General features: G+C 39.9%; 3 protein-coding genes across 3 annotated transcripts in view; all 3 read left to right on the top strand.

Moving 5' to 3' along the window:
* The first annotated feature begins 4,509 nt into the window (after positions 1-4,509).
* LOC122970008 (toll-like receptor 13) lies at positions 4,510-12,955 on the top strand. Its single transcript, XM_044336083.1, has 4 exons — positions 4,510-4,715; positions 7,345-9,862; positions 10,837-10,954; positions 11,061-12,955. The coding sequence occupies exons 2-4, from the start codon at positions 7,390-7,392 to the stop codon at positions 11,320-11,322; spliced, it is 2,853 nt and encodes a 950-aa protein (XP_044192018.1). The 5' UTR covers positions 4,510-4,715; positions 7,345-7,389; the 3' UTR covers positions 11,323-12,955.
* A 495-nt stretch (positions 12,956-13,450) lies between these two features.
* LOC122970086 lies at positions 13,451-18,546 on the top strand. Its single transcript, XM_044336199.1, has 6 exons — positions 13,451-13,815; positions 14,787-14,932; positions 16,465-16,529; positions 18,008-18,169; positions 18,254-18,358; positions 18,437-18,546. Exons 1-6 carry the CDS (start codon positions 13,696-13,698, stop codon positions 18,478-18,480), a joined length of 642 nt encoding a protein of 213 aa, XP_044192134.1. The 5' UTR covers positions 13,451-13,695; the 3' UTR covers positions 18,481-18,546.
* Positions 18,547-23,167: 4,621 nt separating this feature from the next.
* LOC122970084 (saxitoxin and tetrodotoxin-binding protein 1-like) overlaps positions 23,168-25,000 on the top strand; it is a 7,104-nt gene continuing 5,271 nt past the window's right edge. The window contains exons 1-2 of the mRNA XM_044336197.1: positions 23,168-23,389; positions 24,189-24,334. Coding sequence (XP_044192132.1) covers positions 23,267-23,389; positions 24,189-24,334 — 269 coding nt within the window. The 5' untranslated portion in view covers positions 23,168-23,266. The remainder of the gene's footprint in view (positions 23,390-24,188; positions 24,335-25,000) is intronic.

Below are 25,000 nucleotides of genomic sequence, written 5' to 3'. Positions count from 1 at the left end.
CAGCTGTCTGCTGGAACTCACATCATGTGACGTATTCTGGCTGAACGCTGAGGTTGAAGGTCGTCTGTCAGCTCGCGAGCTGATTGGTGGATTCTGCAGCCTGTACTGTCACTTTAAACTAAAACTGTAACATGTTGGGAATCATCTTATGTTTGAGTCAGGACGTGGTTAGCTTAGCTTAGCATAAAGACTGGAAACGGGGGGAAACAGTTAGCATGGCTCAGTCCAGAGTTCAGAAATGCACCAACAACTCGTTATCACTGATTAACAAGTAAACAACAACAACAACAACAACAACTTACTGTTCCTGTGTTGTCAATTCTATTTTAAAGTCTGTCATTAATTAATCATTTAAAAGACAGAATGATGAAATAGAATTATTGATTATCAAATATACGTCAACATATATTTTTTAGTTTATTGATGCAACAGCTGATTTATAATCAAGTTTTTTAAATATTAGTTTATTAATTGATTAAGATTTGCTGTTTATATTATATATTATATTTATATTATGGAGTCCAGTTGGACAAATTAACTGTAAATTAAAAAAGATTACAGAATATATATCAGCTGTTGATTAATCATAACTACACAGTAATAATAAGCTTCACATTCAGTGGACGTCTGTAATTTGATTTTTTTTCAAAATGGATTTTCAATATTTTTATTATAAATATAATTATTTTATCATATTTGTTTTAAAATAAATAAATAAAATATTTTTTTTAAAAAAGATGATCGAACATTTAATTTGAATTTTAATATTTTATTGTGAAAAACATTTTTGGAAAGTTAAATCTGAAAATATAAAAAGTTTCTCAGAAGAAACATGTTTTTCTTATATTTTGTGTATTTTTCATGCTGTCAGTGTTGTTGTTTTGTGGTTTGTTTGCATGTTTTGATGTTTTAATGAACTGCTGAATGAACCAAAGACAAAGTTGATCATAAAGTCTAAAATCTGAAAATATTCAGTAAAGTCATCAAATATGGATACAAGGTTTGACTGTAAAGGAGGCCCGATGTCTGGATATATTATTATTATTATTATTATTATTATTATTATTATTATTATTATTATTATTATCATCTCAGCGTGATTCTCTGTTTCGCTGTATCCATCACAAATGATGCACAATGGCTCAGTAACGATAATCAATAAATAATCATCTGAACTGTCAATATACATCAACATATTAATACTGGTAATAACAATAATAATAATAATAATAATAAATTGTATTTATATTGCATTTCTTAAAAACAAAGTTACAAAGTGCTTTACAAGACAAACAATGTTAAAAAATAATTAAAATCTGTTTAAAAGTAAAACAACGTTGGGAAGGAAATATAGAAGCAGAGGGAGCCACATATGAGTAAAATAAAACATCATAAAACATAAATAATTAAAATAATCAATTACACTCAATATATTAAATATATTATTATGTGTTTTGTGAAGTTATAAAAACAGATGTTTGTACAATAAACGGTTTAGAAATGATTTTCTGTTTTGTCTTTGCTTTATAACAATATAATGAAATAAATAAATAATCCAGCGTGAGTGAGTGTGAGAGCATGTCAGTGTGTGTAAACATGAGGAGGTCAGTTAGTTAAACTCTGGCTCCCTCTAGTGCTCAACAGTGCATCATGTTGCACTGACATTAAAGGACCAAACGGCAGCTTTTCCATGTTTGAGGTACAAAAGATTCAGACTTCATTCAGCTGTTAGAAGATCTGCTGTCACCTGTTTGAAATATCTCGTGTTTGTTTGAAGAAACTACGACTGAAGTTCAGGTTTTATTTTAAATATAAATCCTCGTTTTCTTCTTCTTACATGAATGAACCAGCACAGTGTCTTCATCTGTTCTTTATCACCGTGTATTAAAAGACGAGTTTATGGGAGTTGAACTGCAGCAGTTTATTATTTGTAAATGTGTGCATAGTCGTGTAACTGCACCTCAATCTGTGTGTCTGTAATCAGATTTGTAAATGTGTAAAAATAAAATAAATAAATCTTTTTATGTGTGAATGTTCACAGACTGTAAATGAGTCATCTGTAAAGAGAGAGAGAGAGAGAGAGATAACTTCTCATTCATTCTCTCTCTCTCTCGTTTGTGGACTTTGATGGTGAAAAACAGTGAGAGCTGCATCCAACCAGCGTGCACACGTATGACACGGACCAGCACAGAATATCTAATCACTTCTCCAGTTTCACGTCTTTGCACCGTTTCTCCATCACCTCCAAACATAATCAATGATGTCGTAGCTGAACGCCTTCGGCCTGATCTATAGTTTACATTATAGTTAATATTCTCATATATCTAATCTGTCTATTAGACTATAACTAGAACACTCTCTGTGTCAGGTATGGTTGTCTATAGGCTACAATAATAATCATAATCTTTTATTTAGCTTATAAACTGTGAAACACAATCATGAAAATAAAGGAAAATTCACAGTTACGGAGCCAGAAACTCCGAGAGGATTCAGTGACGCAGCTGTAAGTTTCCATTCACGTTGATTCAGTCGGTCTGAGGTGTGACGGCAGCTGTGTGGAGCGATGATGAGGAGGCTGTAACCTTCCTCACATCAACACATCAAACTAACAGAAATAGTTTTTATATCTTAAGATTGTTTTACTGTTATCAGTATTATCCTTTTTATCTTCTTCGGTTGTTATGGTCTATTGTTTTTTTTTATTGTTTTAATGTTTCCTATTTTTAAACATCTTTTTGTTGTTAATACTGAGCTGCAGGTTCGGGACCCAGCTGGCAGACAGAGGAGACTCAGGTGGTTTCAAATAAAAGAGGGTTTTTATTTTACCCAAAAAATGCTAAAAAGGTACAAATGACCAAATATGTAAATAAAGTTCAGGGCTCATAGAAGAGGTCAAATAAACAGAACTGAACTCTACTAACAGACCTTTAACGAAGGGGAACAAATATACTGACTGACAGAATCCCCCCAACACGAGTTAACTCAACTAAACCAACTAAACCAAAAACACCCAACTAAACTTGAAATAAACAGTTCCTCCCTATGAGGCGGCAGGACTTGGTATGACCCAACTGGCCACTTCCTGTATTGAACCAGTCCATGTCCTGGTGCCCCGGACTGGCAGCAGCCCAACGCTGGTAACTCAAAAATGAAAATTAGAACAACTTAAACTAATGACTGTACAAAAAACCCAAATGTGTGCTACAAATAGAAACTAACGTTCTGCCAAACTGTATAATAAAATGAGTATGAAACAACATCCAGTGTGTTATTCATTTGTATGTAATGTGAAATGTAATTAAATTAGCTAACTGAGGAAAAAATAAACTACAAATGTAAAAGAAACCAAAGTGTGAGTGCCAGCTGTGTGCGGCCATCACAGAGCAATATAAATAAAGTTTATTAGTATTATTATTATTATTATCTGCTAATATTCATCAGGAATAGATGGAAACAAACTTTCACTACAGTTTCTTTACATCATTTTCTGGGAATTCAGTTGAAATTTGAGCCATTTAGATGGAGACGTGACCACTGAAGTCATTTCCTCAGTATTTGACGTGTTATAAGCTGATTCCAGTACTGTTTTCATACTGGACACAAAGATATGAGCCATCAGGATGTTTTTTGGGTTAATTTAACAGTCTGTAATGATTTGGTAGCGTGAACGATAACGCGAATGCTAACGCTAGCTAATGCTAATTTGCGATCCTCATTTCCGGTAAGTGCACAACGGCCGTGTTTGATGTGAGACGACACGACCCTTTCAACATTTGCACACTATGCCAGTAATATACAGTGAACACAGTGCACTAACAGAAGTACGTGATTTGAGACACAGCTTTAGTAAATCACTAGTTTGAAACTAATTAGTAATTACTTAGAATTTAAGGACTTAAAACACAAACGTAACGATGGATTTATGAGAAACTGGTGCAACCAAACCCTGAGGAGCCTGGATAGCTCTGGATATAAACCCTGTCAGCAGCTCTGGATATTTTCAGTATTGGCAGATTTAATGGTATCAGTCGATCAGAGAGAACAGCTTTGGTTTGTTCTTTTAGCTTGTTGTTGTCTTCAGCGCTGTAACATGAAGAGAAGGCCGGCGTTCTGTGCTGATATTATTACTGTGTGAAAACACGTTGAGTGAATAAATATCTACCAGAGACGCTGCGTCGCTGCTCGCACTTCTAACTTCCCATCTACTGAACATTAACTGCAGCTGCATGCAAATAACATCTTCACACACACACACACACATATATATACACGCACATATACACACCCACACACACACACACATATACACACACACATATACACGCACACATACACACACACACACACATATACACGCACACACACACATAAACACGCACACACACACACATACACACACACACAAATATATACATATATACACACACACACACACACATATATACACACACACACACACATATATACACACACACACACACACACATATACACGCACACATACACATACACACACACATATATATACATATATACACACACACATGCATGTTCCTCTTTTTCAGTCCGTATGTGTGTTAAAGTGCCAGCAGAAGTTGGATTACCAGCCACTCCTTCATAAACGCTGCTAAATAAGATCGTGTAGAAGTGACTTGAGCATCATTCAGAGTCTGCAGTCAAACGTCTCATCGGCTGGTCGAACCGCGGAAGAGTCGGGTAAGTTCATGTCAGCTGTTTGCCATCAGAGTCCATCTGAAAACTTGCAGTTTTTTCTCTTTTCGTGTTGTCTCTCATCCAGACGCGGTTCGAGGAGTTTTTAACTGGGTGGTAAAGGGACGTCTAGAGGTGGCGTGTTGTTAATGTGCACATAAAGCACGAGGAATGTTTTATATGCATTAATATTCTACTAATAATAGGCTAAAACATAAATTAATCGGCTACATGCAGACACATACCTGTTGATAGTCAGTCTACTATTTTGCAGAACCTTTATAGTCCAGTAGATTAATATTAACAACGACAAATAAATAAAACTCTTGAGCTCATTTACGAAAGTTAAGTCTATTAACTAGTCAAATGCTTTAAACAAACCACCAAACAAAAATACATTATGCAAACTCTGGGCTCTGTCTTCCTCTAAATTAACTCAACATGACTAAATGAATAATCTGACTTATATAGTACACCATACATTATAGCATATGCTAATATAATAAGACAAATAGTCTGGATGTTTCTGGATAAAGAATAGAAAACAGGCTCTGACCATGTTTAACATAACACCAGTTTACACAGTTAGTGTGAATGTGATATTACGATAAATCAACAATCTTCAGCTTCCGTTATTGTAATAAATGATGCTCTGACCTGTAAATAGACATGTGCAAGGATCTATAACAAGCCAACAAAGAGCTGATGAGGCCTTTTACCAAAAGGTAGACGACTCTGAAATATAATAATAATAATAATAAGAAGAAGAAGAAGAAGCTGACTTCATGAAAGCTGTACATCTGCTATAATGAAATACGCTTGCAAGACAAGTGTGCTACAGATTATTGTTCAGATTAAATAAGAACAGCAAAAGTATTTATGATTATTATGATAAACCATGTATGTTATGATTTGTGGATGAGATGAAGGCCTCTGACTGATGCAGAACCAGCAGCATTTAATGTGGAAGTAACAAACATCTGATTAACAAGTACAAATATCTTCATATCACCAGCAGCTGTAATAATCATAACCCAGACTGTGAGAGGAAGTTGAGGACCAGAGAGTCTGACGGGGCCTCAGGCGTACAGAACACTTATTAAATAATCAGCAATAGACAAATGTAATAAACTCCTTAGTTACAATAAAAACGTAGTTTAATATTAAAGAAATAAGATAAATGATAATTTTTTGTTGATAGAAATTTCACCAGTGATCCTGCGGAGATGAGAAATAGTTACTCGATGATACTGAGAGACGCCATTAGATGGGGCCCTTTAGGGGGGGTTTCCTAGAACTGGTTGTTGCTGCATTGGCACTGCGGTTAAGGGGGATTCCTATATATTTTGAGACAGTGTGAGTCGGCCCTCGGGGGCCCCTCATTCCTCTGTCAATCAAACAGGCAGAGTGTCTCTGTAGGAACAAACATGCTGGCCAAACACCCGCCCCACAGCGAGGTGGAAGCCAATGACGTGGCGGGAGTTCTGGGGTGGCCAATCAGATTGTAGGGGTGACAGTGGCCACTGATGTCACTCACTACTGACTGGTTAGTAGCTGGCTTAACAACGATCTTTATAAAGGGGGAACAAAGCTGTAAACTAAGTCCTGGACCAAAATGGGTCTTACCTGAGGTCTATCCGAGCTGTAAAGTAAGAACTCTGCAAATTGGCCTGAGACAAATGGATGCCTCAAACAAACTAGCTCTTGAAACACTCTCCAACAATTCTGTGTCTTTTGTTCATCTTTGTAGTCTCCGTGCCAATGAATTATACAGATGGAGACAACGAGGCCCTCAATCACACAGTCTCTTCTTCAAGACATTCATGGTGTCGCACTCAGTTGTTCCCATGAAAAGTGACAGAAATAGTTGTGTAAATTTCAAAGTTCAAACCCTGCTTACATTCTTACGTCCACAGACCTGACCAAACACGAGATAAATGGGTGTGATTGTCAGATTCTCTTCTCATGTGGGCTGCTGATGTTAAATAAATGTTAAAAGTCAAAACAAGAAGCAACAAGTTTTGTTCTTGTTATCAAGATGAATTTTGGCTTCTGATCAGATTTTATTCAGCAGCAGGAACCATAAAAGTATTGGATGGATGAGATTTGGTGCTGAAGATTTTATTGCAATAACGTTGATCATCTAGTGCCATCATTCAGTCAAATGTTTAATTTGTCCAATACTTTGGTTTTACATACCTGTAATTAGTGTTTAGTGCTAATTAGCAAATGTTAGCATGCTAACACTCTAAACTAAGAGGGTAAACATGATAAACATCAGCATGTTAGCATGTTGATGTTAGCATTTAGCTGTGCTGCTAGCTGCTTGTATGCTTTTAATCTATGATCTAGATATAATAACTTTTAAACTATAACTAAAAAATATAATGTATGTTATATGTATATCATAATATTTAAAAACTGAATAAAAAGTAAATTATTAACCTGGAAAATTCATCAGCTTTGTTTTAAAGCTACTTAATTTGATATCTGTTGTATTTACAGAAAGACACCAACACTGAGGAAATAATTATAATATAATTAATAATATATATTCCTGAAATAAAGATCTCTGGTAACTAAAGATGTTTAATAAATGTAGTGGAGTGGAAGAATAAAGTAAACTTTGTTACAGGAAGTCAACGCCGCTGTCGTCCTCCAGCAGATCCTGCAGATCATCATGCGACGCCGTCTCTGTTTCCTCTTCTTACTTCTCTTTCTGCTGCCTCGTTTTAACCCCTCGCTGGCTTTCTCTCTGAAAAACTGCACTATCGAATATTCTGCAGACATCACTGATGTTTCGGTTACCTGCACAGATCGAGACCTCGCCGCCGTTCCTGATGACATCCCCAAAACCGCCGTATCTCTCGATCTCAGCTCCAATCAGATCCTGAGGATCAACCGGACTGATCTGAGCGGTTTATCAAAGCTTGTTTACTTACAGATGGTGTTAAACTCAATGTCGCACATTGATGACGGCGCTTTTGCAGACTTAGTGGAGTTAACAGACCTTGATATAAGTTATAATGACCTCACAAACCTGACAGACAACATGTTTCAGGGACTGACCAAATTAGTGAGTCTGTCTTTGAACCGAAATCAGATTGCATACATCTCCCCGCTGGCCTTTCAGACGCTGATAAACCTACAGAAAGTAGACCTGAACATAAATGAGCTACATCAAATTACTGATATTGTGTCTATTTTACAGCTGTCAAGCTTAAAAGAACTAGACATTGGGATAAACAGATTCACCACCTTTGAGTCTGACGACCTGCATTTAAACATCTCAAACCTCAAGATACTGCAGTTGAATTTGAATCCACTAAGAAAGTTCAGCATTACAAAAGACGTCTTTCCTCATCTTCAGTCTCTCGATTTGTCCAAATGCAGCATTGGCTTTGAGTGGAACGTACCGGACAAGACGTTTCTGAGGGGTTTGACTAGTTTGTATTTAAGTGGAACTGAAATAAGTTTTGAAACGTACAGCGCGATGCTTCAGAGCGCCGAGTCAGTGGAGTATCTCTGGCTCAGCTACACGACAGAATGGTTCGATAAAGGTCTGATAGACGTCGCCTGCCAGATTCCTGCTTTAACAAGTCTCGATTTGACTTTTAACGACATTCACGTTTTAAACGACACACTGCTTCAGCCTTGCTCCAAAATCACAGAGCTGGCTTTAGTTGGTAACGACATGACCGACCTTTCCGAGAACTCGCTCAGACCTTTGAGTCGGCTCATGGAACTGCAGTTACACCATAACTTTCTACCACGAGTGCCGCTCGCCATCAGAGGCCTCTCCTCACTTGCAGTCCTATCTCTGAGTTCAAATGATATTGGAGAGCTCGGCTGCTCCGACTTCCTGAACTTGACGAGATTGATGCAGCTCTACCTCAGTAACAATCGCATCTCAAAACTCAGAGGATGTGTTTTTCGAGAGTTGAAGTTTTTACGATTACTCTACCTTGACGAAAATCCAATTTACAGTTTGGATGATACTTTCAAAGTCAGTTTGAGGAACTTGCGCATTTTGAATATGCACATGAATGATTTTAAGGGACTCGATGAAGGAGACTTTGGGAATCTGTCTTCCCTCCTGTCTTTGGATTTAGAGTCACAGTCAGAATGCAGGGTGGAAAACGGGACTTTTGAAGGTCTTGATCATCTCCAAACTCTTATCCTTGCACCGTACTCTCTCAGGACAGACATGTTCAGAGGAATGCCACACTTAAAGGATGTGACACTGTTCCTCCCCAATTTTTTGAACAGCTTGAGTCATCAAGTACATAATGAGCCACCTTTCTTAAATGTACCGTCTTTAAGGAAGCTTATAATCCAGAACAACAATAAATATGCCACGGTTATCTCACCAGACCTGCTCAGAGGTTTGGAATCTTTAGAGCACTTTGCAGCTGTAAATTTCTTCGCAGGGTCACCACACCAAGACACATTTACATTCACTCCTCGACTGACAGAACTTCAGATAACCGACAGTAACGTCTCACATCCAAAACCTGAACTGTTTCGGCCGATCCCGAACCTGAAGTCTCTCGATCTGTCCAAAAACAAGCTCAGATCTTTGGATTTTCTGGCTCAGGTCGACCTGCCGGCTCTCGGCTGGTTGAAACTGAGTGAGAATGAGTTGACGGTGATCAATGAAACGGTCTTCCAGTCTCTGCCTGCACTAACATATCTGGACCTGCTTGGTAACCCTTTCACCTGTGACTGCTCTAACATCGGCTTCATCCAATGGGTGAAGAGCAACAACCAGACACAAGTTCTTAACGCCTACCAGTATGCTTGTTCCTTTCCTCCAAGTTTTCAAGGAAACAAGCTGCTGGACTTTGACATCCAGTCCTGCTGGATGGACGTTAACTTCTTCTGCTTCATTTCCAGCACTTGTCTGGTTGTGCTAACGCTCCTCACATCCTTCATCTACCACTTTCTGAGGTGGCAGCTAGTCTACAGCTTCTACCTCTTCCTGGCCTTCCTCTATGACAGCAGGAGGAGGAAGAAGGAATCTCGTCACTGCTACGACGCCTTCATCTCCTACAACGTTCATGATGAGGCCTGGGTTTACAGAGAGATGCTTCCAGTGCTGGAGGGAGAGCAGGGCTGGAGACTCTGTCTGCACCACAGAGACTTCCAACCAGGTCAACACCACATTACTCTCCTTTCACTCCTTCTCTCCCTGTGCTCTGGATCAAATCTTTCTTTCAGTTCTGCATCTTTCACTTCTTATTTCCCCCCTTCCTCCGGAACTATGAAAGCATGAGTGATTTTCTGTATATTTTTAAATACCTGCAGCCACAGTGAAAGTTTCATGTCAAAAAATCCAATATCGTGCATCCCTAGTCAGATGTGTTCAGCTCTAAAATCAGCAATATTACAAGTGACCAGTAGAAACAAGGTCAAAAGTCTGAGCTCTCTTGTCATTGGTCAGATGTGTCCGGGGTGGGAGCGAGAACATAAACACAGGAAGAAGGTCCTGAAGAAGTTCCTCTGCTCAAATGCAACATACTTTGTTGTGCTAGTCCTCGATTCATTCTCCTGCTAGCTGCTAGTTACTGTTGATTCCACCTCCCAGCATGCCAGTCACTCCTGGCTACGGGAGCCGTTTAACTCAAACTTGCAGTCTTCCAGTCAGTCAGATCACGTTCCCACCACAAACAAACCACTCCAGAATCTGTTTGTGAGTGGACTGAGACCACTTCCTGTAAAAGGGTCTGTGCTGTTGTTTTGGTGCGATTGTTCAGATCTGCCAAACCAAATCAACCAACCAGAGTCCCATTCAGACTAAGGGCGTTTTCAAACTCGTAATGTGTTTGTTCTGGTCTTGGTAAACTTGGTTCAGTTTCTTTTCACACAGAGAAAAATCCAAGCAAACCAAAATGCATCATTACAAGCCAGGTGAGAACATTCAGATGTGTCAGATGTGTCGAAGTGTCCGATTCAACCGGTCCAAAAAACGCTGTCAACAAACTGAACTAAGTTTACTAACTCATCCACTGATCTGGACCAGAACAAACACACTAGAAGTTCTTCTGTCTTCTCTCAGTTCTTCACTCTTTAGTCGAAATGAGTCCATGTGTTTTACCTGCAGTGTGTCTAAACTGCGTCTCCACAGGTAAGCCCATCATAGAGAACATTACAGACGCCATCTACAGCAGCAGGAAGACCATCTGTGTGATCAGCCGGCGCTACCTGCAGAGCGAGTGGTGCTCCAGAGAGATCCAGATGGCCAGGTGGGGGCGCCACCTCTCTGTCCTCACATATAGCAGCACCTCCTGCTTTTATCTCTGATTCAGTCCTCCGAATCGTCCTCATGGTTCGTCCTGTTTGTCGTTGCAGCTTCCGTCTGTTTGACGAGCAGAAGGACGTGTTGATCCTGCTGTTTCTGGAGGAGATCCCGGCCTATCAGCTGTCTCCGTTCTACCGTATGAGGAAGCTGGTGAAGAGACGCACCTACCTGAGCTGGTCGCAGGCCGGCCAACACACGGGAGTCTTCTGGCAGAACGTACGGAGAGCTCTGGAGACGAGGGACGCTCCCACCGAAACCACCAACCTGCTGACTGCCGCCCTGGCTCCAGACCAGGCCTGTGGCTACGACTGAATGTCATGTCCTCTGTATTTGTTTTTGTGAATTTGGGGGTTTTAGTAACCCAGTGGAGGTTTCTACAATCAAAAACTTATGCACAGTAGTTTTTTAATAAGCTGATTCCTGTATTTCGAGATTCGATATGCTTACATTAGACTTCTTTTAAGCCAACAAATAAATACATAAATTATGTCAGAAACTCATTTCTAGCAGTGTGGAAATTGTCATTAAACTCTTTAGACCTTAATGTTGGGAAATTTAAAAAAAAAGCTTAATATAGAGACTCACAGGTGTAGTTGGTAAACTAGTGTAGTTGATGAGCTAACCGCTAACACGCTAAAACAACAAAGAAACAACAGCTCTCTAAACTAGTACTAGTAATGTACTTTTACATAAGTAAAGGTACATTCTCAATAAATATGCAGAATGTCCCTCATATTCTTATATTACATGTTTTTAACTGATGCATTAACATTTATACGCAGCATTTAAATTTTGTAGCTGATCATGGTTGGAGCCAATTTAAACGGTTTTATGTACTGTTGCTTATGTATTGTTTTAAACTGTGTATATATTAATCTGCAAAGTATAGAGTAAGTATAGTAAATTTAGGTGCCAAGTTTATGTAGTGAAGGATATTTGCCTCTAAAATGTAGTGAAATAGTCAAGTAAAGTGCGTAAAGTTCTACAGTAAATGAACATATAAGCACCACAACCAGGTCTTTTGTTGGATTGGAGAAATAGTTGCTGTCAACATTTTGATCATTGTTATAGATAATTGCTCATTGATATATTTAACTGCATGTAAACAGAGAATAAATACACATTAAATGTGATCCCATTCTTTTTTAAGAGAGGTGAGTTGTGTTGTTGGGCTCTTTGTTTGTTTGTTTGTTTTTGTTTTTTAGTATTAGCACACACTAATGCTAATGCTAATGAAGACAGTCTCGCTATGCAGATTTGTACTTTCTACAGTAGCTACTGTTATCTTCTGTTCCAGCCCACCTAGATATTTCTTCAATATCAAGACAAACTTTTAGTTAAATGTTCCTTGTAAGGTGTTACGACTGACTCGCAGGGAGATACACATCAAACTGAGCAGTGACAAACTGAAATTTCTTAAAGTAAATTACCTGATAATTATGATAGGGTATGAAAGTCAGGATCAGTGGTCTATGAGAGTGCATGGATGCAGTGGCTGATGGGAGGCATATGTTGTTAGTGTTAAAACAAAAGAAAGCAACACAAAAGAAGCATCCTGAGCTTGGCGAGGGGTGAAGGGACCGACACACACTGGCCAGGTGTTCCCAAGGTGTTCCCTTAACAAAAGTGATCATTTTAAACCAAACCATCATCTTTAAACCTAACCAGACCTGAACCAGACCACTGTCACATCATAAAACATCATTATTGTTTAACAGTGATGTGTGACGGTTTTATAAAACACAGACAGATGATGTCGTCCTGCAGATTACTGCCGATAGAGACGCCAGATTAGAAAACGCTGCTATGTGTCGTTCTGGAGTCACATGATCAAACCACAGATCTGGAGTTTAATGTGGAGGATTTGATGCAAATAAATGTGGTTGAATGAAAAGTAGACCTATATTTTGCTCTGAACTGTAGTGAAGTAGAAGTAGAAGTTGAAGTAGAAAATAATAATATAATATATAAGTAATAAATAATATATATAATAATATAATATGGAAATACTGAAGTAAAGTACAAATAACTCAAAACTGTACTGAGTAAATGTATATTCCACCGCTGTTTTTTTGGATGGCTCAGTATTAAAAGGCCAGTAGAAGTGAGTCCAATCAGTGTCCTTCCTGAATATTACATGTTGTTGAGAGATAATTGTCCAATGATTTGATTTAATACATTTGATTTCACTTTCCTGCATTCACTGTGAGTTGTGACATGAATGCAGCATTTGTACCTAACCTCTGTAAACTGCGTAGTGCAGGATATTACAGCAGTAATGAGGTCAGGCTGTGACTCAGTCCGGTTGTACTCTGGATCAAAGCAGTCGTGTGATGTACGCTGTTTGTGTGTGTCGTGGGCGACCAAGGCTGATTCAACATATCAGTAAATGATTGATGCACAAATCAGCGTCTGTGTCGTTATGAAATCCTACAAACACAGCAAACCCTGATATCCTCTCTGAACCGCTGGCAGTGAAACATTGCTTGCCCAACACCAGCCAGAAATATGGAAACTGGGACAAAAACACCCCTCTGTGTAAATAATGGAAAAACCCAGAAGCTTGCAGCGCTGCCACCAGCAGCTTTTATAAACGAGCAGCGGAACGAGGCTCAGTCTTCATTAGTTTGGCGTCCTGCTCGGTGTTTTCTTATTCCAGGTTTATTCTGAAGCTTTTTCGTCATCATGAATCTGTGGTTCAGCATTCATTTCCTGTTTGCAGGGTTGTATTTGAGCAGCTCAGCTCCAACACCTGAAGAGTGCCAACAATTGGTCAAGCCTTTGTCTCTGGACGACCACTCCGTGGTAAACCTTCCTGTGATTCCTGGCTTTGTACAAACGGGATTCAGGGACAGAAACATCTTTATTTCTGAGAGTGAGATGAGAACATAGATATCAATCTCATGTCTGTGTGTTCAGTACAGAGCTGGAGTCAGGAAATGGTTAGCCTAGCTTAGCATAATTAAGACTTGAAGCAGGCGGAAAAACACACCTACTAACACATCTAGTTCATTATTTAAAATCACTTGTTCAGCGTGTACAAAAACAGAAATGTACATTAAAATAGAGCTGCAACAATTCATCAATCGACAGAAAATTCAATTATTTCGACAACTGATTTAAAAAAAAGTTGTTTTTTTCTTGCAAAAATGCAAAAATTCTCTTATTCCAGCTTCTTAAATGTGAATATTTTCTGGTTTCTTTAGTCTCTATGACAGTAAACTGAATATCTTTGTGTTTATGACATTTGAGGACGTCATCTTGGACTTTTGGATATACTGATCCACATTTTTCACCATTTTATAGACCAAACAACTAATTAATTAATCAGGAAAATAATCGATAGATTAATCAATAATGAAAAAAATCAGTAAAAATGTTTTTTTATGGTAGGTGCTGGAACTATTTCTTGACGAACAACAGTGTATCCATCCGCACAGTATTTCTGATCAGGCTGCCTGACAACCTTTAGTCACTGCAGGACATTTTCTTCCATAAAATATAAAAGCAAATAGGTTTATTTATTATTTATTAATCACTCTGTAGACTATAGACACGTATGCTACCATTGCCATACAAGAGGTTTCCCTTAATAAAATAGTTAAACTTTTGCAAAAATATGATTAAACAATAAACTATATGACATAAGAATAAGTAAACAAGACTAGACTCTCTATGTGTTATATGTGCATGTTTCAGCTGATGCCAGTATTCAGCTGCATTAATGACAGTTGTTTGCGTCTGTTGTCACTGACTGATTGCATGTTTGTGTGCAGCTGCACGGCAGGCTGAACTTCATCTTGGGCTACACTGATAGTGAAGTATTTAACTCCATCCTGAAGGTGACTGAGAGTTCCTGGATGAAAATCACCCCGTCACCGGATGATGCTCACAAAGTTCTGATGTCTCAGGAGAACAAAATGTGAGTTGAAAACATTGTAACTACTGTAACTTAGACTCATATCTTAATTAAGGACAAATTATCTTAAAACACATTTAAAACCTGCTAAAGTTGATGACTTTGCCTTCTTCTGTCTGCTTTCATGCCTTTTTTTCTATATATAGTAAATGCTGCCACCAATACAGCATTAAAAAATACTCCATTACAAGTAAAAGTCCTGCGTGAAAATTCTACTATAAAAGTACATAAATATTATGAGCTTGATGTAGTTAAAGTATTGCAGTAAAAGTACATAAGTATTATGAGCTTGATGTAGTTAAAGTATTACAGTAAAAGTACATAAGTATTATGAGCTTGATGTAGTTAAAGTATTACAGTAAAAGTACATAAGTATTATGAGCTTGATGTAGTTAAAGTATTACAGTAAAAGTACATAAGTATTATGAGCTTGATGTAGTTAAAGTATTACAGTAAAAGTACATAAGTATTATGAGCTTGATGTAGTTAAAGTATTGCAGTAAAAGTACATAAGTATTATGAGCTTGATGTAGTTAAAGTATTGCAGTAAAAGTACATAAGTATTATGAGCTTGATGTAGTTAAAGTATTGCAGTAAAAGTACATAAGTATTATGAGCTTGATGTAGTTAAAGTATTGCAGTAAAAGTAGTGGTTTGGTCCCTCTGACTGATATATTATTATATATGACATCATTAGATTATTAATAGTGAAGCATCAGTGTTAGAGCAGCATGTTACTGTTGTAGCTGCTGGAGGTGGAGCTAGTTTACACTACTTTATATACAGTTAGCTAGTTTAGTCCAGTGGTTCCCAACCTAGGGGTCGGGCCCCTCCAAAGGGTCAGCAGATAAATCTGAGGGGTGGTGAGATGATTAATGGGAGAGGAAAGAAGAAAAAACAAAGTTCTGATACACAAATCTGTTTTCAGTTTTTTGGACTTTTTCTCTAATCTTTGATTTTTGCTGAAATATTGGATCATTTGAACATTTATTGAAATGAAAGCATGTGAGAAGTTTAGAGGGAAAAATCACTATTTGGTGGAGCTGTTAACAACTCATAGACATGTGAAATGTGACCCCGACTACACACTGCTTTTTGTAAGACGTCAAAAGACAAAAAGGTTGGAAACCACTGGTTTCATCTTTAACAATGTGTTGTATTTTAAAAGCTTGTTATATTATCCATTGTGTCAAATCTTCATCTGAAAAGTAACTAAAGCTGTCAAATAAATGTAGTGGAGTAGAAAGTACAATATTTCCCTCTGAAATGTAGAAAGTAGCATCACATGGAAATACTCAAGTAAAGTACAAGTACTTGAGTAAATGTACTTAGTTACTTTCCACCACTGATTATAACATCCAGGTCCACTTTTATGCAGATAATACACTGTTATATCTTTCTGTCTGTGTAAAGTTAAACACTTGATGCTTCATTTTGCTGCTTGTTGTTTGTTGGGATGTTTGTTCCAGACATTTTTCTGGAGTCAGAATCAGTCTGTCAGAATATGAACTCACCTCTTTGTCTTTTTTTCTCAGGAATGGAACCTGCATTGGCTCAGAGGTCAACGTGACCATCGAAGGCGACACTGCAGTTGGAAAAGGTGAGTTATCTGATCTGACACAAAACTACAGATTCTACATGTTTGTTAGAGACGCCAGCAGGGAAGTCGAGTATCTGACGTATCTAATAAAAGCTGCAGATTCATCACACATGTCATCCAACTGCCTTTAGATGCCTACATGTTTTGTAACAAAGTCAAAACTTGAAATATTTTTTAATCCAGATGGTTTGAAGGAATTTTGAAAATTGTTGGCTAATCTCTTCAGTGCCGTTACATTCAGTGACCTGAATGTACGCTGATACACAAGATGCACAAACTGGAGCTAATTCAAGTACAGAAAGCATCTGTTACCACATCTAAATATGCTGCAAACATGTATTTATGCTATAAAACACAAAAAAGTAAATTAGATGTTTCACTTCTGAAACGTTTCCTGTGGAGTTCATTTATACACAAGCTAATCACTCATACCTACAGAGTATTGATGACTGATTTAGTGTGACTATCCCGCTGTTAGGAGACTGTCCTCCCAAGAACAACTGGCCATAATGTCCGTTGCCCAAAAATGACATACAGTAACGTTTGAGTCAATCAATCAATCAATCAATTTTTATTTATATAGCGCCAAATCAGAACAAAAGTCATCTCAGGGCACTTTTCACATAGAGCAGGTCAAGACCGAACTCTTTAATTTACAGAGAGCCAACAATTCCCCCCATGAGCAGCAGCAGGAACAACTCCCCTTTAACGGGTAGAAACCTCAAGCAGAACCAGACTCTTGGTGGGCGCCATCTGCTTTGACCGGTTGGGTTGAGAGAGGGGGGGGGGGGCAGAAGAACAACAATCATAACAATAACAATAAGTAGCAATAGCCGGGGACGGACACCAACAGGACTGTGAAGGACCGTGAAGGCTCGGCCTGCAGCCCAGGGTTTCCTGCAAGATGAGAAAGCACAAAAAACTCAGAGGAAGAAGCCGAGTTAGTAACATGCATTGATGTTACATGAATACATACAGATAAGTGACAGCTGTCATCTAGCGGTCGCAGTAACTGAGGTGGAGCAGTGCTGCAGTTCAGATGACGTTTATATATGTGGACAGATTTCAGTATTCAGAGAAGGAGGGAGGATGGGGGCTTTAACTACCATCATCCCCTAACCTTTAACCCCGTGGTTATTATTGTTACCATGATGATGAAGGTGGTCTAACTTTAAGGAAGTAGTAACTTTAACCCACCACATGTTTCTCTAATCTTAACAAAGTGATCATTTGAACCCAAACCAAATAATGTATTTGGATTCGGGTCCATCTCTAGTTCGCAGAGTTGCTTGTTAGTTTGTTGGTGTATCACACATACAGCGGACATCGATGTAAACAATTTCCCTGCTTGATGTTTGTTTCTCATTTTGAGGCTAATGAACAGATGAACCTACACTAAATGTTTGATAGAACCTGCTCATTCTAATACAGTATCTTGATGAAACTGGGAATTAAACTGTTGTTGTTTCTGTCCTCAGTGGCCAACGTCACCTCATCGTTCCATGTGCTGGAGAGCTGCCCTGACTGTCTGGTCCTCAGCATCAACAGCACATCCAGAGACTTCAGCAGGATTCTAGACACGATGAAACTCAACATCCCTGCTAAAGAGGAGATCATCGCCCGCGCCTTTTATCTGTTTTGTAAGAAGGAACAAGAGAAGAAGAGAAAATCATGTGTCTGAATCTGAAACATTTGTTCATCTTTTGTTTTTGTTGTTTTTCCAGCCAGAGAGTCGACCGTGAAGGACTCAGACCTGGAACATGCCAAGAAGCAGGCGAGCTGCCTCGGCTTCACCAAAGAACCGGACTTCCACTACGACTCCAAGAAAGGTGATTCACCTGTAAACCTCATGAAATCTGTGATGTCAGACAGAACTGGTGTCTTTATCTGTGTCTTTCTTTCCACAGAGTTCTGCACTGAAGGCGAGGGCACCCGGCTAACATTCACATAAAGTAAAAAAAGAAATTGTTTCAAATTGAAATTGAGGAAGTAAAGACATAAAAAGTGAAACATCAAACATGTGGTCTGTGTTTCTTTATTAAGGATTTCTTTATCTAATAAAATGTTATAACAGGTAGACAGTCCGCAGGTGTCATTAACTCCTCTAGATGACCCCTTTCTTTCTTGTGGTTTTGCTGTAAACAGGACGAGTTTATACAAATATGGAATCTCCAAATATCCTTTTTTGGAAATCCTTCTGGACCTTTTCATGAAAAAAAATCAGTGCAGAAGTGTCAAACTGTGTGTTATCTTCTTTAAATGTGAGCCCACAGCCCCATACTACCCTCCTCCTTTACAGACAAACACAGGCAGTTATTTACACTGAAAACAACATTTATGTGGACAGTATTTTCAGTTTTTACTGATTTCAAACACCCTCTGCTCTGTTTCTGTATTGCAACGTCAGATACTTTACTGCAACGTCAGATATACTTTGCCTTCTCATTTCAAGCCCTTATCAAACGGTGGTACTTTTCAGCCTCAGAAGACGAGATTTTGAAAAGGATATTGAAGGCTATGAATCCGTTCCTAGCATGTCAGCTCCGTGGTTGGATTACCTCCATAGACAAGATGATCCGTATTGGGAGTCAAATAGAGGGAATTATGAGAACAGGAAAAGGTACAGGAGGACTCTTAATGAACCCTACAAAACGACTGGTCCAACAGAAAAAAAGGCTGTAAAAGGAACGGAAACTGTGTTTTGCTGGCATTGCCATAATGACCATGCACCAGGTTCCTGCCTTAGTTTCATGCCTCCCCGGGTAGCTCGAAATATCGACAACAAAAATCAGAGCCAAAACAGACAGTCCAGGAAAAAAGGTTCCATGGCTACCGTTTCTATCAATCAATCAATCAATCAATCAATCAATCAATCAATCTTTATTTATATAGCGCCATGTCACAACAGAAGTCATCTCAAGGCACTTTTCACATAGAGCAGGTCAAGACCGTACTCTTTAATTTACAGAGACCCAACAATTCCCCCATGAGCAGCACTTGGCGACAGCGGTAAGGAAAAACTCCCCTTTAACGGGTAGAAACCTCAAGCAGAACCCGGCTCTTGGTGGGCGGCCATCTGCTTTGACCGGTTGGGTTGAGAGAGAGAAAGAGAGAGGGAAAGGGGGAGGGGGGACAGAAGAAAAACAATCACAACAACAACAACAACAACAACAACAACAAGCACAAGCAGCAACAGCCAGGGAAGGAAGCCATCAGGACTGTGAAGGACTGCGAAGGTTTGGCCCGGGGGTCAGGTTTTCCTGTGAGATGAGAAAGCACAAAAAACTCCGGGGAAGAAGCAAAGTTAGTGACATGCATTGATGTTACATGAATGCATACAGATGGAGAGGAGGAGGAGGAGAGAGGAGCTCAGTGCATCATGGGAAGTCCCCCAGCAGTCTAGGCCTATAGCAGCATAACTAAAGGCTGATCCAAGGCGAGCCTGGTCGGCCCTAACTATAAGCTTTATCAAAAAGGAAAGTTTTAAGCCTACTCTTAAACATAGAGAGGGTGTCTGCACCCCAGACTGAATCCGGTAGATGGTTCCATAGAAGAGGAGCCTGATAGCTGAAGGCTCTGCCTCCCATTCTACTTTTAAAGACTGTAGGGACCACCAGTAAGCTGCATACTGGGAGCGCAGTGTTCTAGTGGGATAATACGGTATTATGAGCTCTTCAAGATATGATGGTGCCTGACCATTATCTTCTAGTCAGCCTGTACCCAAGACCTGCCAGAGGCAAAAGTCTACGGGTGTGGTGGGGTCGTCTTCATCTTCCACGCCCACTAGCTTGAAACAATTAGTGGTGCCTATCACAGTGCGCAAACGTCATGGGAAAGCACTTGTGGACACTGGCGAGTGATTGGTCTTCTGGTTAATGTCCAGGCTCAGGTGTACTTTGGGGTGTTTTCCTGTACACTTCCTCGCCACCTAAGTTGCCGCTTGTGTCTGCCTTCAATGATCTGTGTGACATAGCTTGTTTACCGGAAGGGGATGACTTACGCAGCCTGCTCCAAACTGCTGTTGCAGACAGTGGTTTGATAGGAAGGGAGGCTGAGAGATTGCATCAACTCTTGCTCAGCAATCCCCGAGTCTGCACCACCATTTTAGGTCGCACCTCGGTGCTGAAACATAAAATCAAATTAAAAGATGACGTGGTGGTTACTCAGCACCCCTATCATTGCCCTTGCAAAAGAGGAAGATTGTTAAGGAGCAAATACAGGAGATGCTCCAACAGGGCATCATTGTGCCTTCCCATTCACGCTGGGCATCCCTGATCGTATTGGCGCCTAAAAAGATCATGGGGCTCCACCCCGATTCTATTGTAAAGATGTCCAGACTCACCTTTACGACATCCGACTGGTGTTTGATTGTCTCCAACAGGCCAGTCTTACACTCAAGCTGAAGAAATGCCGCTTCTGTTGCCCCAAGCTTAAATTCCTGGGTCATGTAGTGAGCAAGGAGGGAGTGCAAGCAGATCCAGCAAAGATGGAAGCACTTCACGACTACCCTGTGCCGAGAAAGCTTAAGGAAGTTCAAAGGTTTCTGGGTCCTGCTGGATGGTACCATCATTACATTCCTAACTTTTCAATGATTTCAGAGCCTCTTAATGCACTGAAAAGGAAACCAGCCAGGTTCCTGGCCTGTTTTCTGGCTTCTTATCAAACAGCTGTGTTCAAGGGGAATTAGTACTGCAACAGCAGATATTGTGGTGGAAAAACAACAGTCACATTGTCTGTCTGTGAACATTTCACTCATACGTTCAGTATCAACACTTTTACAACTTTTCCACTCCACTATTTTAGAGCAAATACTAAAATGACATACCCAAATTAAAATGTCTGTAGCTCCTGAACCAGTCATTATCTGCATTAATAAGGTCTTTCCTCTCTCTTGAGTAAGTTTGAGAAACACTCAAGGTGACACTGAAACAGAGAAGAGGATCTTTGAAGTCAGTAAAAAAAAAAAGTGTCCACCTAAAATTTAAAAATGTTGTGTTCAGTCTTAATAACTGCCTGTGGTTTTATTTGTAAAGTTCAATGGCAGTATGGGAAAGTAAACTAAACAGCAGTGAATACCTGCCTCACATTTGAAGACGATAGCAGACAGTCTACAGTGTTTTATCATGAAGATTTCCAAAGACATTCAGAGACTCACAAAACACCAGATCCTCCTGGTTACAACAAAACCACAAGAAAGGGAGAGAGGACCGGATGGAGGACACTGGTGTCCTACTGGACTTAACAACGTTAACAACATTTTCTCTCAATATCTTCTCATGTTGAGAGAAAAAATAATTCAGCAGCGTTATGTTTCTTAATGTTTTGGCTGTTACAGTTTAGAGGAACGAGTGAATTTATGAATCTAGGAGGCAGAGTTAATGCATCACCTCGAGTGTTTCTGACACTGTGATTCAGAAGCTGCAGCTGTTTTAATTTGCATCTGTCAGTTTAGTTTTTGCTCCAAAACATGGCTGGAGTGGAAGAGGTTGCAGTAATTTGTGTCATTCCAGCTACAAGAAATACAGCTGAAATGTTACGTTATTTGATTTCTTGACAAACAGAAGACTTTAAAAGCACAGAGCCATCATCCTGGTGTTTATCAGTACATGTCAAAGTGTGTGTGTGTGTGTGTGTGTGTGTGTGTGTGTGTGTGTGTGTGTGTGTGTGTGGACATTGGTTTGTCCTTTTGGATGATTACTGTGGAACCAGCAGTTATTCTGAAAAACACCCAGATAGTCATCCAGCAGTTCTCTTTTTTAACTGGAAAGTTCATTTTACACAGATGTTTGTTGTTTTTTGATCCATCATAATACAAAATAGTTTCTGATAGTTTAAACCTCCACTAACTGATGTTTTGTCCACTAGTAACTGTTTCCACATCCAGCAGTTACGGAGCAACATTATCATTCGTGTGGAGTCGTGTTTCTGTCCACCTGGTGAATGTGAGTCCAATATTCACTCTCTTTTAGCTCTGTTTGTTTGAGGGAAATATCTGGCTCTTTAGCTGCTAAACGCTCCACTATGTTCACCAGCTAGTCTACAGCTAACTGTGTCTGTTTGCCGTTTGGTGCTGAGCAGGTAGTGTACAGCGGCTTTTTACAGCTTTTACTCTGAAAAACGACGCTATGAGACGCTGAGAGTGAAGCAGAACAGTAAAATTGCAGCCGGACAGATAAACAATGAGCTGAAACTCACTATAAAGCTCCGTAAAGCCGAGAGGAGCTGCAGAGTCTCTGATGATTCTCTGTAGGTTCATCACCAACACGTTACACACTGATATAGATCAGACTGTGGAGGAAGGAAATATATGTTATAGATGCTTTAAGGTAGAATTATGTACAAACTCAGCCTGAAGCAAAGTCATGGAAGACATTTGACATGTGACCGTAGGAAAAGCACAGTTGTGATTGTAAATCATGCTTGATGTAGTTACAGTTTAGGTGATGGTTCTTTAAACACCTTGTTTTTCCTGCTGAGAGCTGCAGAGTTCAATAACCCGCTGAGCACACACACACTTTGGACCGACGAGGGGCCATTGAGCGGCCGGCAAAGGGCAGTCGAGTGGCCGGCGAGGGGCCAACGAGAGGCCGGCGAGGGGCGGCTGAGGGGCCGGCGAGGGGCGGCTGAGGGGCTGGCGGGAGCCCGGGGCCGCTATAAACTAACCTGCGTCCCTCCTCGGCTCTGCTGTCCAGACGGAGCTTAGAGCAGGGTGTGTTTGTTTTTCCTTCCTGAGCAGGATGAGCATTGTGAAGCGAGTGGTGCTGCTGCTGCTGCTGCTGGCGGCGCTCTGCACCGACGCAGCACCGACCACCGAGGAATGTGACAGTGTGAAGAAAACGCTAACAAAGGACCTGAGCACCGTGAGTCTGCACCCTCCGCTGACCTCTGACCTCGTTTCTTTTACTTGTCCGATGTTGATTTAGAAACTGTTTGTTGTGTCTCATCACACAAATTAAGTTTATATTTAATCATTTGTTTTGCCAATTATGTTTTGTAGATTTCTTGATTTACAAAGAGTCGTGTAAGAGATTTGATGTCATCTATGAGAGGGACAGCTTTTGGTCATTAGTTTGATGTAAATGTAACTGTACTAATATGTGTTTCACTTGATATGATAAGCTCTAATGTGCTTTTTCTTCTTTGAGGGTGAATATATAATCTTACAAGTTTTCCAGTGTGTCTTAAACCAACGTTCAGGAGTTCAAATGAACATTAAAGCTGTGTTTCTTGCTGTAATCATTCCTCCTGTTCATACTGACCATTAGAAGATCCCTTCATAATGACCTTACAATGGAAGTGATGGAGGACAAAATCCACAGTCTGAAGCTAATATGAAGCTTCAGCGTCCAAATGAGTCAAATCAAGTAGATATCTTTCAACGTTACAGTCTTTTTAGTGCCAAAGTTCCTCTTTTTGTTACTATACTTCCACCTGCAGCTCAACAGGGAAACACTGTCCGAGGAAACACAAAGAGGGAATTTGATGCTAAAAAGACTGTAAATGTGTCAGATATCCACTTGATATGACTAACTCAGACTGATGAAGCTGAATAGAAGCTTCACACAGACTTTAAATGACTGTGTGGACACATATCACACACTAAACATCAGCAGAAGCTGTGACCCCGTCTGACTCTGACCTGGTTCTCTCCTCCTGCAGGTTATCGGGGACTGGGTTCTGGTGTGGGCGGTCGCAGACAGTCCGATGGGTTCAGGCCTGCTGGGAAGCCTCTCCAGCTCCCACGTGGAGATGAGACTCCTCCCTGACAACAAAAGCATTGTGTACAGCGAGAGGAACCTGTTACTGTGAGATCATTTAAATAATCCTTCAGGTTTGATTCATTAGTCTGACACACAGCTGTTAGTTGTGGCCTGAACCTGGGCCTGTAGTCTGAGTGGACAAAAGTATGTGCAACATGGCTCCACATGGTGAGGAACTGCCTGAAGTAAGAAACCAGATTGTGAGACTTCATAACAACGGAGAAGGTAGACGATCATCAGCAAGCTGCTGAACAGAAGCCAAACAGCTGCAGCGGTGGTTAGCAGGTACAGGAGGAGCCGTACTACCAATAACAGAAGGTGCAGCGGCCGTCCTCGAAAAATGACGACACACACAATTTGGTCTTTATGAAGCTTTGCATTGAAAAACAAACAGGGAAGTGCTTCTGTTTTGGCACAAGGATTATCTGTGAAGCTGGTGTTTCACTGACTGCTCACACAGTGTGAAGGACACTGCAGGAAGTCAACCTCTACAGACGTCTGCTCAGAAAACGGCACAAAACTGCAAAATTAAACTTTGCTCGTTCAGGTGAAAACAGAGTAAATTATTTTGGATCAGATGGGGTCCCGTATGTGACTGCATAGTGCCGACCCTGAAACATGAACGTGGGAGTGTGCTGAGTATAGTGTAGTATAATATAGTATACTAAGTATAGTATATGGTATGTTATAGTATAGTGTATTCAATTCAAT

The sequence above is a fragment of the Thunnus albacares genome, chromosome 19 (genome assembly GCF_914725855.1).
Source record: "Thunnus albacares chromosome 19, fThuAlb1.1, whole genome shotgun sequence".
NCBI lineage: Eukaryota > Metazoa > Chordata > Actinopteri > Scombriformes > Scombridae > Thunnus > Thunnus albacares.
The sequence above is the reverse complement of the archived record's forward strand: the minus strand, read 5'-3'. Positions and strand labels throughout refer to the sequence as shown.

Coding starts and splice junctions, on each gene's coding strand:
- LOC122970086 (XM_044336199.1), top strand. CDS start 13,696: ATGAATCTGTGGTTCAGCATTCATTTCCTGTTTGCAGGGTTGTATTTG. Junction 13,816..14,786: donor CTCTGGACGACCACTCCGTG/GTAAACCTTCCT, acceptor GTTTGTGTGCAG/CTGCACGGCAGGCTGAACTT. Junction 16,530..18,007: donor CGACACTGCAGTTGGAAAAG/GTGAGTTATCTG, acceptor TTCTGTCCTCAG/TGGCCAACGTCACCTCATCG.
- LOC122970008 (XM_044336083.1), top strand. CDS start 7,390: ATGCGACGCCGTCTCTGTTTCCTCTTCTTACTTCTCTTTCTGCTGCCT. Junction 9,863..10,836: donor CCACAGAGACTTCCAACCAG/GTCAACACCACA, acceptor GCGTCTCCACAG/GTAAGCCCATCATAGAGAAC. Junction 10,955..11,060: donor AGAGAGATCCAGATGGCCAG/GTGGGGGCGCCA, acceptor TTGTCGTTGCAG/CTTCCGTCTGTTTGACGAGC.